General features: G+C 32.1%; 1 protein-coding gene across 3 annotated transcripts; it reads right to left on the reverse strand.

Moving 5' to 3' along the window:
* Window positions 1-1,516: 1,516 nt before the first annotated feature.
* On the reverse strand, window positions 1,517-5,819 carry LOC143188529 (WD repeat-containing protein 3). Of its 3 annotated transcripts, XM_076392865.1 has the most exons (15): window positions 5,736-5,819; window positions 5,440-5,636; window positions 5,137-5,346; window positions 4,864-5,061; window positions 4,632-4,796; window positions 4,346-4,551; window positions 4,087-4,222; window positions 3,815-4,005; window positions 3,547-3,742; window positions 3,229-3,456; window positions 2,868-3,137; window positions 2,530-2,772; window positions 2,304-2,470; window positions 1,848-2,070; window positions 1,517-1,765 (listed from the first exon to the last, which is right to left on the reverse strand). In XM_076392865.1, exons 2-15 carry the CDS (start codon window positions 5,608-5,610, stop codon window positions 1,601-1,603), a joined length of 2,769 nt encoding a protein of 922 aa, XP_076248980.1. In that variant the 5' UTR covers window positions 5,611-5,636; window positions 5,736-5,819; the 3' UTR covers window positions 1,517-1,600. The 3 variants fall into 3 exon arrangements, with proteins under 3 accessions (XP_076248980.1, XP_076248987.1, XP_076248996.1); XM_076392872.1 differs by having other exon boundaries at window positions 5,440-5,791; XM_076392881.1 differs by lacking the exon at window positions 1,848-2,070 and having other exon boundaries at window positions 1,627-1,765.
* Between the last annotated feature and the right edge of the window lie 8,300 nt (window positions 5,820-14,119).

Genomic DNA, 14,119 nt, shown 5'->3' on the forward strand with positions numbered 1-14,119 from the left:
TCACAAAGAAATTATTCTCACCGCACAATGTCCTCCTGTATACCACACAGCTTTTGTAATAACATTTGTTCGATACCTTAAGTTTTTTCGAGATATTCTACCGTTTCCTGTTTAAAATGTCACCCTGTATGCAATCTGAATTTTTTGTATTTATTTTGAACAAAAAAGTTACCTTATTTTAGAACGAAAATTTGCTTTGAAGAGTTAATGAATTGCTTATGTATTTATGAATGTATGAGTTTTAAGAAAATTCAAAGGATTTTATGTATTGAAGTATGCTTTAGATGAGACGTTTTATTTGGAATAGCATTTCTACTTCCGCTATTCGTAGTTGGTGTTTGACGATAGCGTTTGCTAGCCACAAGTGTTGGTCTGAAACACTGGTGAGATGAGCCCTTATGTAGCTCTGCATTAAAAATTTTGATTTCATAACGCGCTTAGTAAAACGTGTAACATCAAATAACTGATGGGAAAAGTTTAAAATACGTAGTATGATCATGGACTTTATAAAGCGCAGTGTATCGGGATGGGGAGATGTGATATTAAAATTATGTGTGACTATTTATGAGGTTTGTGATGTAAAAAGGTATGTTATACTTTGAACGAATTGAATTTGCGGTATTTAAAATGTTGGTGAAGGAATGTAAAAATGTTCGTAAAAGACTTTGTTACATTTACGATTATGTGACCGGATACCCGCCGAGAGCATAAATCATGTCGGGTTAGCTGTGTTAGCAACAGTATATTTTTGAAGATCAGCGAAGGCAATTAGCCCGACGTTAGTTTATTTTTATACGATTTATGACTGGGACTTTTTCAGTGTTGAGCAGAACGTCCGCACTCCATGCCACAGTTGCGAATGAAATTACTTATATGTATTATATAGTTTCTCGGATGATCCGCGCGTTATAACATCAAGTAATTTTATCCGCACACAAATGCGGACACTTCGCTCAATTCTGAAACGGACCTTGGGGTGAGTGAGACTAAATAGCCCTAGTAGCAGACGATGGCACTTTGGGTCTTCCAATTATTGATTGTTTGAAATTCCTTGTTATTGGAAGTGTATTTGAGGATAGCAAACGGTTCGACGTCATGTTGCTGAAGAATGATGTTGTTCCTGAAAGATCTGACCACGGAGTAGAAATGGCGATGCCTTTTAGTAAAAGGCCTGTAATGAATTCCATGGCACCTGCCCAAAAACCGGCGAACAGATCGTTTGCCTAAGCAACAAGCACCAACGTTTTAATTCATTCGCCTTATAAATGATTCATAATTGCTATTTAGAGTTCGGTAGATGGTCCCTGTAAATAATGCAGATCTGATTGGTTCCAGGGACCATGGGCTTTCTGAGCTCCGAATAATATTTTGAAAATGGGAGTTATTTATTTTGTACGTGCACAGTGCAAACTGCGGTCGTCATTTGAGTTTATGACCTCGCAACGGCATGACAAGCTTAGCTCGTCAAATGAGGCGCATGGGTTAAACAAGTTTTGCTAACATACAACTTAAACTTTGTCGGACTTAACTTTATTATATGCATCAATTTAATTTATGTACAAAATGTTGTGTCATGTTTACCATGGTTGAATAAAGATTCTTATAAAGACATAATTGCTCTTTTGCGTGCTTTTTCCTTATTTTTTCTAATTTTATTTTTCTGTTTACTGCTTTTAGTTGCATCTGTAAAAAGTTGAATTCCTTCCTTGTCTTCAATGATACGTTGCATATGCATCATTCCATATAAATTAAATCCAATCAAATCCTTAAAAAATTAGATTTAAATTATTCTATGTTATTTAAATAATCACTCAATAATTAAAATTTATTAAAAAAATTTTGTTTACCTTTAGTTCAGAAACTTTTTTAGTAGCAAGTGTATTTACAGTTTCTAATACAGGTAAAAGTTCTTGGGTAGCTACAATTGGACCTTGATACGCTTGTACTAAGCATAAAGCTAATCGAGTAAGTAACTCTGCATGGTAGTCTAATTCTAATAATTTCGGAAGCATCTTAAGAACATCACAAGCAGTTGAATAGGGCAATAATAGTAATGTTTCTTCTAAATCGCTAAAAGTTTTCATTTCGTTATGATAGGATATGTTACTTTCATTATACACACTACTCTTAAAGATATTATTTGAATTTTTACAAATACAGCACTAATTTAATTGATTACATAAAATTGCATATATCTCTATACGATGGAAATGCATATGTGTTGTTAAATTAGTGACGTTTCTGTTATAATGCATGGTATTTTAAAATAAATTTTGTATATTTGATATATAAATGTTTCTTACCTTGCTCTAATTCTCTTTATCGTTTCTAAGAAATAATCCTCTGTAGTTGTACAATTATAAGCTTGCATTTGTAAAGGAATAGCAGCTATTATATTTGATGACGATGCTTTTGATAATTGCTCATTATATGCTTTAGATACTTCCAAACATTCTAATATCAACTCAGCCTATAAATGATACAAATTGAATAATATATAGTGATACAAATAAACTTCTTAATACTCACCCCTTTCTCACTGGATACAGTTTTCCGTGATGGTAATGATTGTGGCTTTTGTCCTGGAACAACTGTAGTTTCGCTAGTAGCTAATTCATTTTCTTGACGTTCTCTTTCTTCTTCTTCTTCATCTTGTAAAATTAATGGCTCCGAACTTCGTTCATATAATCGAATAACTTTATCCGATCCGCAAGATACAACATAAACACCATTTGGCGAAACAGCACAATTCCAAGCTTCTCCTGAATGTCCCTATATAAACACATTTTGTACAATCTTATGACGCAATAATTCATTTTTTTCTTATACATATATTCCTAGAATATTATCTTAAGAAACTGAATTACTTGTAATGTCACAATTTTTTGGAAAATATCAGCATCCCATTGTTTTATTTTTCCATCTTTTCCACAAGTAAATATATAGTGAGTTCCAGGAACAAATGCAAGTCCTGTTACAGAATCATCATGAGCAAATATCGACTTATGACAATCTCCAAAATCTAAACCCCAAATTTTAATATTTCGGTCAGCAGAACCGGTAGCGATGAGTGTTGAATCGCTAGAAATATCCATGCATAAAACTGGTAATTTGTGCCCATAGAGTGAAATAAAAAACTGGAATTGTATAAATTTTGTTGCTGTTAATTATCTAGTAAACTACGCTTAAAATTATAGATTACACTATATTACCATGTACAGTAATTACCTTAAATGTATCAAGGAAAAAGATTTTTACAGTAGAATCAAGTAGCGCAACTGCAACAAATCTACTGTTAGGACTTATTCTTACACATAATACACTATCTTCTAATTTTAAAGTTCTTGAATGTAAAACAGACAAAACTTTTGCTTTTATTTCTTTATCAGAATCTTGAATCAGTTCAAAAGTCCAAAATTTTACTGTGTGATCTCCTCCACCACTTGCTACTCCTTTCTATGAAAGTATAATAAATAATCTCAATTTTAAAATACACATTGGAAAATTGAAAAAAAAAAAGACAAATGCAAATTTTTTTTTAATTACCTTATCAGGAAATAATGTTACACTCCAAAGTTCTTTGGAATGTGCAGATACATTTTCTAAGATATCGCCCGAAGCAATATCAATAATTAACATTTTACCATCTTTTAAACCCACTATTAAATGTCTGTCCCCTGGTACAAATGTTAGCGTTAAAGCATAACCACATTGTACAGTACGTAAACATGCTAAAGTAGGTCTAAAAATAAAAAATAAGTAGCACACAATATCGTCAATGCTTTCACAAATTTTAGGCATTATATTTTAGTACCTATTCCATAATTTTATAGAATCTCCACTTGCAGTAGCGAAAGCTAAATTATCAGAACTAAAACAAACAGCACGGACATCTGTACGATGACCATGGTGTGTTACTGATCTTAAATGTTGTACTTCAGCATTCTTTTCTTGCGTATGTAGAGAATATAAGTCAATAGAATTATTATTGATTCCAATAGATATCTAAAACAATGATACCGAAATTAAGTAAATATGATATATTTACAGCTCAGTCGACAAATAAAATCTTTTATCACAACTTACCCTAAGTTCACCTTTTCTACCCATTACCATATCTAATCCTTTAGCCTTACTAGACGTTTTAATAACAGATAAACGAATAATTTCATCTCTTATTGTTGGTATACCTGAGAAATTTACTTCTACATTTCCTCCGCTTCTATTTTCAAAGTATATGTATAATATTAGAAATTATATATACATTTATACATTAGAAATACATTTATACATATAAAACATTTACATATAATACATTTATACATATAAAACAATTTCTGCATACTTTTCAGCTTTTTTTCTTTCTTTACGTAATCGTTTAACGACATTATCCTTTACTCTAGCATCAGATAGTAATTGAAATAATTCTACTGTATTGTCTACACCATGACATCCAATAATAGTTTGTGTTGTATCAATTTCAAGAGACACAACTCGCCCTCGACCACTCCTCAGTATACTACCAACTTTTTCACATCGCAATGGGTATTTCTATCAAGATCAAAAACTTTAATTACGTATTAGGCCAATAAATATACTGTACATGTAAATATTACTTAACAGAATTATACCATATCGCTAACTTCTGCATCATTATTTATATTTAAATCTTGCAAATTCACTTCAAAATTTATAGTGTCATCATCAATAAAAGTTATTTTCCATACTCTTAACTCATTATCATTACAACCAGTGATTAAATATTGATCATTTTTAGCTAATACAAGACCCCAAACCTTAAATAATAAAAATATCATTAACAAAATTGTGCAAATAAAGTAAGTTTATGCATTTAATATATACCTCTGATCCATGACCAACAAGGGTTTTAAAATTATGTTCTGTATCTAAATCCCAAAATTTTACAAATGTGTCTTTACTTGCACTAATAATAATATTATGATTTTTCATGAATGCTAATTTGGTTATAACACCTTTATGCCCACTTAATCTGCATATGCCACTCTCTGCTACTATATCCCAAATAATAATATTTGTATCCTAAACAATAACAAATAAATAATTACATTTTCTAAATTTAATTAATTTATACATTTCATATGTACAATGGCTTACTTTTGATCCAGAAGCTAATCTGTGTCCTTCATTATCATAAACCAAAGTTGTAATTTCAGATCTATGACCTACAAATATACTAGTATTTTCTCCAGATTTTAAATCAAATATTTTTACAATACCATCTGCATAACCAGCTGCAATATGTTGCTTATTAGGAGATGCAACCAAACATGTTACATTTACTTTATCTCCTGATAATACTTGTGCCTAAATTATTAAAAATAAATTATACTATACGTACTTTTCTTCAATATACAATTATATATAAATATGCATATTTATATATTTTCTATACTTTACTTTTTCTCCTAAACGTAAATCCCATATAAAAATATGTTCACATGCACCAACTGCTACAAATCTACCTTGCTGCCCTTGTAATGTCACAAAAATTATATTACATGAAGAGCTGGCAATTATATTTAAATTTCCTGCTGGTACATATCTCAAGTATTGTTTCGTTAAACCCATTTCTCCTATTTATTAAGTAAACTATACTGTAGAAAGATACTGTTATTTTGTGGTTGGTGTTACACATATAAAGATTATCATATAAACTGTTTTATAGTTATGATTTTTTATAACAAGGCACTCACTAAGTGTTTATGATGTGTTTTTAAAATGTTTCATGGCAATTAACTATTTCATAGCAAAAAATGTATATCATATTTTAGGTTAAGAACTCACATGGTCAATGTTTAGTAAATATAGACCCATGTGAAGTTAGCTCACACTACTAACCAATCCAATAGGGTGATCAGCTTAACTGGAAACCAGTACTGCCAGGGAAGTCTCTATAACTTGAAATGCTTAGGTTTAAGTTACAGTCAAGCGGCACGAACCACACGCAATCTTTTTGATATTACAGATATTTTCACTTTCCGACTCGGAACAAGACTCTTCGATGAAATCCCCCAAAATTTTTATGAAAGTTTGAAAGATGAGACTACAGATTAAACAATGACATTCTATGCAATATCTCGTGCCAATGCGTATTTTTTATGAACTATTAATGAAAACAAGTTTATATACAAGATGATATAACCGAAAAGGGACAATTCTACGTGTAACAGTAAATCGAAAATAAAAAATGCAACTTTTATAAGGTACCTAGTTTCTGAAAAAATTGAATTTAAAGATTTGTCTGATATGTGTACGGAAAAATAAGCAGTGCCAACGTCATGATAAGTACTGAAAATAAATTTATTAATAATTGTATTGCTTTACACTTACCATCTACATTATAGAATGAATTGTTGAAAGTGTTATCCTTGTTCTTCGAATTAGAGAATCGCGTGCTGATATTACGGAGCTCTGATGTTTTAATTTCTATAAAGCCTGTATTATTTCTTCTAGCTACAGAAGATTTAGAGTGCTTTCTGCGTACATTGATTCTTTCGTATGACTCGATGAATAGTTTAGCGCTCGAAAAATTAAACCATCATAATACGGTAACATCATTCTATGGCTCTGAAATTCGAAGAATAAGAATTTGTATGTATCAACAAGGATGGCACTTTCAACAATTCATTCTGTAATGTAAATATAAAATGATATAATTATTAATAGAAAGATAGTTAAGTGCACTCATACTAGACGAATCTTTAAATTCAATTTTCCCGAAAATTAAGCGTTTTATACAAAATGTTATTTTTTATTTTCAGTTTGCGTATTTCTACAGGTAGTAGAATCACCTTTTCGGTTGTATGTATCACGCGCCCTTTTACACCTTGTATCAGAGTTGGACACTATTTGAATTAACATTTTGCATAAATTTTTATTCGTGAGATCATTGAATGAGAATTACGAATAAAATGAAGTTATGTAAAAATAATGTATAATCTTTTATTCGAATAAAAATTGAGATAACTTCTCAAATAAATTATTAAACATTTTTCAATGATATTTACGTATGTTAATACTGCTTAGTCCGGAAAATTATTCACCACAGAGTCATTAACGAATAAAGTTCAAAAATTTATTCGCGAATTATGAATAACAGTTTTATTCCATCAAAAACTATTCGTCAGTTACGAATAAATCTATACTGTCATCCATTATTCGGGAATAAACTTTATGAATTTATTCGTTAATTTTTATCGTTTATTGTAAATAAAATATGCCCAACTCTGCCTTGTTATAGTTAGAATTTCATAGTATCCTGAAGAAAGGCAATTAAATATCCGCGGATGATAGTTAATTCCTAATGATAGGTCCTAGGTTCGATACACAGTATGGAAAGAACTTTTTTTTAAATATTTAAACTGCATGTAACATTATTTCACAAATGCTATAATTTTTGTATACAAATTTTTATTTATAAATACATATTTAACTGATATATTTGAGCTTTTACAAGCAACCTCAAAACATAGAATTGTACTAATTGTTGTGAAGTATGTTGTATATTACTTGTACGCGGTTAAATTGTTTATTGTAAAATTGAATTGAGTTCAATGCAGCGTTTCAAGAGTGACAGAGTAAGGCAAACATTCGTCTTCATTTTCGACTTTCTGAAGCTGTCCAAAATGGTCCGAGGGGCCGAACTCATAAACATGTGGCTCGTGCAGTGTGTGTGTAATGGAGTAGGAATCACAGTGTGACTTCATCGCAACCACGTGTTTGTAGGTAATACTATTTGTGTAAAGAAAATTGTAACAACACATACTTATCTGGCAATCTGAAAAAATCACGTGACTACCGTATTAGTCCAATCCTTTACTTATTTATTGGAATATACTTTCATATTCATTTTTTGGAATATACGTTGAACGTTTTGAATTGTTTTAATGCCTCGTTTCAAAATAGGAAAACAATGATACAAGAGTTGCAGCCCTCTTCAACAAGACTGCTTCTCTTTTTTTGCAACGATTTCTAAAACCGCTTCTTTTGAATCATTTCTGCCAAGTCGATTTTTCTTCTAAATGTAACCAAGTTTCACTAGCATAGATGGATCTTGGTACTCGGTGTAAAGAATATTTAAAAGAGGCAGTAAACAATAGTATGACGGAAGACAAACCTCATTCCTACCGAGAAAATTGCTTATAATTTTGTTAGTGTAAGTAATGAAATTAGAAATTGTCTTCCTCAAGACGATTTTCTTAAACAATTGACGGTTTTTAAACCGAACAATATATTCTTCAACAGCGACGAGATTTAACTTTTGGAAATATCGTAGCTGTTGCTCGTAAATTATTATGATCTGTTAGTGTCGAGGATTTACACAAAGAATGCGACTTTTTGTATTGAGGCACATTTTGAGGTCAACGGGATGTATGATCCAAAATGTCTTTCGACGATATGCGGATGGACATCTGTGAGCGAAAGAATTTCCAAGAAGATCATCGTTGTTAATTTTGAAATCGCTATTAAATATTGTCAAATGTTTGCCATGCTTCAATGCCGAATCTGAAAGGATATTTTCGATGCTACCAAAGATAAGTATTTAATAATATTTGTTTTATTCTTTAATATTACTATTTTCTACAACTTGAATTACTGAAAAAAAGAGAGAAAAGGTAAAATTGCCGTACTAGGATTCGATGACCAACTCCCAATTTGCGAGCCATGTCTTCGGACTTTGATCAGGAGTCTCGATCTCGATAGAGACTCAGGCCAAATTTATTTGAGTGGTGAGGAACTGGCGAGAGGCGAGAGGCGAGAGGCTCCTGCCGAGACTATCTATACACGAGTGAAAGAAGAGGAGATGTTGAAACGTTGAGTTTTTTTAAGAGTACCTTAGTTTTTTTTTAATGGAAATTGATTAATTATAACTCTATGAACCTTCATCTACATATTGATGCAAGTACTAGTGAAATTAGTGTATATATTATCGAAAAAATAACATATTCAGCGGCTCGTGTGCGGGCAAACGTCCAGTAAAGTTTACTAAGATGCTGTGAGAACTATATTACTAGCTGTGTTAGAGGGAGAAAGATAGATTTATGTTTTGCGCGAACGAGGAAGATGCTAAATGCGATTTTTGTAGTCTAAATTAATTTTAGAGCGTGCCGACATTGTTTAATTGAAGTGATTGGCAATACATCCGAAGTTTAGGCAGTAGAGATGCCCGATACAATCAAAAGTATCGATACTAGATATCAAGATGTATAAATTTCTTTAAATGTCGATACAGACAATGTATCGGCCGAAAAGAATCGATTAACTTCGTATCAATACAATATTAATGAAAAATCATCCCTTTTTAATTTCATAAAATCAGATACAAAATGAGAATACAAAGTCAGCAATTTTAATTTATAATAATTTAGTTTGAGTACCAGGCGGTTTTCACCAAGCAGCGTTGAGAAAAGCCGAGCAGCGCCGTAGCGCTTGTCCAAACTAACTGCGAAAGGACCCCAGTGACGCGACAGCGCTTGTCCAAACCATTGAGCTGTATACCTAACTAGAGTGCATATTGCGGAGGGGCGGCCGTCCAGGAGAGGCAAGAACTGGGGTGATGCTATCGCAGTCTAACCATGCAGGCACGTATGTTGTCGTCGTTTCAGTACCCCCTCTACAGTACAGCAATTAAGAGAGGGATAAAAGGAAGTACAAGGACAGATTCACCCCAGTTCGGATCTCTCACTTTGACCTCCCTCTCTCCTTTTTCTTACAGGGGTCCGCACTCCAGTTAGGTATATAGCTCAATGGTCCAAACTAACTGCGAAAGGACCCAAGTGGCGCGACAGCACTTGTCCGATCTAACTACGAAATGACTCATCGACGCGATAGCGCTTGTTTGAATTTATGTTTGCTGCTGTCGTCTTTAAACTTAGTGTAGTTGGCAAAGTAATCGCAAACAGACAAACCTATATATTTTGTATCGAAGGCAGTATCGAACCGTGGAGTATAGATACACTGATATATCAGTGCTCTACAGTATTGCTACAAAATACTGATATTTTTGAACCAAAACATTGGTATTTTCATGTATCAATACTGTATCGGGTATCCCTATTAGGTAGACATTCGCGCCAAGTATGAATTATACCACAAAGCTTCTTATTAATAAATGCATTTTTATTGGACTTGCGTAAATAAAAATGTTTATAAACTACTAACGTCATTTTTAGTAGTCGCGTACCGATCGCCACTTTCGTCTGAAATTGCTATGATCATTTTAAATATGATATGACTTTCGTTTGCCGTGCATGATGTTTGTCAGCTTGTACTGCTTATAGAGATAGAGGTTATGTATCTGGGTGTTTTGTTTCTAACTCTGTATTTTAAATAAAAGTAATAAAGTAATTTATATGTTTTTAGTTCAATTTGTTATAAATTTATTGCATAGTTTCAGTTATTTAGACCAAGGCATTATTTATGCGCTCATAAGTTTTTACACATATATTTTGTAAATCGAACACCCATTAATAATAAAATTAGAAGCTTTGGTGTAATATCCGATATTTCAAAACGGAGACAATCTTGTGAAGTTGTATGTGAATTTTCAATTTGGTATTTGAAAACAGGTAAGTGCAATAACAGACTTCATAAAATGATGTAACTAAATTCTCATGTTGCAATCAAGATATCAAAGCTAATGGTTTGTTTTTCAGTTTTTATTTCTATTGGTTGACTATTAGATAAACTTAATAATCAAGAGTAAGGGAGGAAGATAATAGAAGATCTTGAAGTTATATTGGATAATGGAAAAGATATTATCTTTTAAGAAAAGATATTATCAGATAGCATCGTTGACTTGAAAAATGGCTGTGTTCTCATCAGAAAAGGAGTTTATACTTTTGAAAGATTATTATTGCATTCCTGTTTTGGAATTTTTATGCTATTAAATTTTTTATTTACTTTTGTATATCATAAGTTATAGTTATAGTTGTATAGATATAATTATAGTTATATCATAGTTGTTCAGTATTTTAATACAAACAGAAATTATTAATCAAAAAATTTGTATAAAAGAGCATTATTCGAAAAAACAAAATATAAAAAAAAACAAAATGTAAAGAAAAACTGATTCTCCATAATACTTTCAGATTTTTACATGCGTTAATCATTACAAATAAATGATTACATGATCCTGTGAATACGTTTTCTAGAAAATTAATCAATATTTCTTTACTCGAGATCATTAATCAAATCAATAATCAAATTAGAAGCTTCTTGTGCTTTTAACTATAACTTAAAACTATGTGAGTATAACTTATAACTACATAAGTTATACATAGCCGTAACAAAATAAAATAATAATCAACATTTAGAAACTTAATAATCAACAAATTAGAAATATTCAACAAATAATCAACAAATTAGAAGCTTCCGGTGCTTCTAACTATAACTTAAAACTATGTGGGTATTAAACTTTTCTTAATGAAATAGAAATATTACAACAGCCACACTTGCAATAACAGCCATACTCACATATACTCGTATGTACATTATGAGTTACAGTTCCAGTTACAGTTATAGTTATAGTTATAGTTATAGTTAATAGTAAGTGATGTCCGGGTACAGGTCAAAAGCGATTTTCGTGCAATTGGCGGGAGAGAAGGTCGAAAGAATTCTTGATTCTTTAGGGTTTATTAATTTGTGGACTTTGTTTGCTTATAATAAATTAACTATAAATATACGACAATAACCTGCTATCCGATATTGCGAAATACTTTCTAGAATTCGTGTTGGTGCATTGCTAGACTCTGACACAAAATGTTTGATATCCAGAAGACTAATTTACATCTTCGAATTCTACCACACGTTTGCAAGGTTTGTGCGATTATATAAAGAAACTGCTGTTCAGTACAGTTTGTTTATTATCTACCTGTCATATGTGCAATACTTTAAATACAGAAATGCTTAAGACAATATCATCGGACGAAATTGTGCTTGAAGCTGAAGATACGGTAGAGTGTGTACCTTATTGGAAGCGAAAAGTATCGCGACTTTTGGCTAAAACTGACGAGGACACTTTTCGCACGGCTGGGCTTTCTAGGCATGTAGTTGTCAAAATTGGAGCAAAGATAATGATCAGATGAAACATTGACGTTACGAAAGGTCTTATTAATGGCACTATTAGCGTGGTATTATCTGTTTCCGGACCTATTGATGATACGAACAACGCTGAATGGATAAAAGTTGATCTACCTTCCGGATCGGAATGTACGATCAAAAGGATTACCGTGAAATTTTAAATAATGGATACGACTTGTATATTTCGAAAATAGTTTCCCGTATCGCACAATTATGGAATTACTATTCATAAAAGTCAAGGACGTAGTCCCGACAATGATATTCTGGATGTTGAAAATGGCGTTTTTAATTGCGGACAGGTTTACGTTGCGCTTTTTCGCGTTACGTCGTTGAATGGCCTTCGTCTGATTAATTTCGATTTTCACGCTGTAAATGCCAGTGAACTTGGAATTTTGGAGTATAATTGAATAAGATGGAACTTGCAAATCTACTTTACCAGTTATGAAAATTACGAAAAAAGGAAGATTCAAAGTTGCGAATTTTACGTGGATTACGAGTAACACGATTTTACGTGTGCAAGAAAAATCTGATGAAAAGAATATTGGTAACGGTATGAAGTAGAATATACGTGGATTTTTGAATCTGGATAAAGTGTCTTGTTGCGTAAACCTAATAGTGCATTACGTGTTACAAAGCGTATCGATAAGAACGTTGTTATGGCAGGTACATAGTTCCCATCTGTTGAGTGAATTGGCTATTTCGTATTTGGCGATAAATAAAAGATTAGACACTAAGACCATTGGATATTTCAGCGGAAGAAAATTTTCTCGAAATGTATAGTTGGATACTTCCGAATTTTTTGTGGCTTTATGTATTAAATTGGAATACCTTAAAAGTAAGGTAGAGCATGAAATGTTCGTAACTGTCCTCTGTAAAAATTGCAGCTTTAATGAAGTCACTTTGCAACGTAATCGCATGCTTCAGCTTCCTACGGTTTCTTGTATCAACAAAACAAATTTAACTTTTCTAAAATTGCTTGAAGAAGAATTTTCAGATCGGCGTAAATTTGATGGTAAATGTTATAGTTGCAAAGAATCTCAAAGAATTATAGAAACGGAAATAATTACATCTAGAGATGTATTGGTTGTTCAGATGTTGCTATTCGACACTAAAGGTTCTGATTTTATCAAACTTAAGAGTTGTAGTATAAATGCTGTGCCTGTTACCAAATTACATATAAATGAAAAACCTTATAAAGTTGTGAGTGTAGTGTTTCATGATGGAAGCGATATACGTGAGGGTCATTATATGTACGTGTATGTTAAGAGTTGGGATTTCTAGTTGGTTACGCGTTGAGACGATGCCTTTGTAACTGAAGAAAAATGTCATTATAGAAAATATTGCATTATAAAATTTATCATGAGGTGACATATCAGAAATTATTAACTCGGAGTATGATTGTATTAAATACCTATATAAATAAATAGTAGCGACAAATTTATATATACATATTAGCACGTTCGTGTGGTCTAGAAAACGGAAGTAAATTTTGCAAAAAGTAACTAAATTCCAACAAAAATACTGTTAGTGTAAAAATATGCGCCAAGTACATTCACAGAAATCATGGTTATTTCAATCCCAACAAAAACACTATCGGTGTATTCCTGCAAAAACATTGGCAGTGTAAAAATGTACACCCAGTACACTTGCAGAAATCGTGGTTATTCCGGTTTTACAAAGTATCGAAATCAAATAATAAAGCCAAGTACATTAGCCTTTTATAGCTTATGTGAATAGTTCTGGGTGCGCTCTAAAAAATGTATTTTAGGAGTCATACACAAATTGAAAAATTAAGCTTAAAATGTACTTAGCGGGCCTTTTTACGAAGAAAATATTGTCACCAGGACTGAATGAAAGAGAACGAAAGGACTAGGAGAGCCTAGAATGGCTATAACCTCTAGTTAGTATATCAAAAGTCTAAGTAGAAACTTGCGCAAAGTATATTCGCACCACGAATGATAGGGATGAATCAATTTATACGTCAAATAAGCGATCC

Source organism: Calliopsis andreniformis, chromosome 1 (genome assembly GCF_051401765.1).
Source record: "Calliopsis andreniformis isolate RMS-2024a chromosome 1, iyCalAndr_principal, whole genome shotgun sequence".
NCBI classification, from domain to species: domain Eukaryota; kingdom Metazoa; phylum Arthropoda; class Insecta; order Hymenoptera; family Andrenidae; genus Calliopsis; species Calliopsis andreniformis.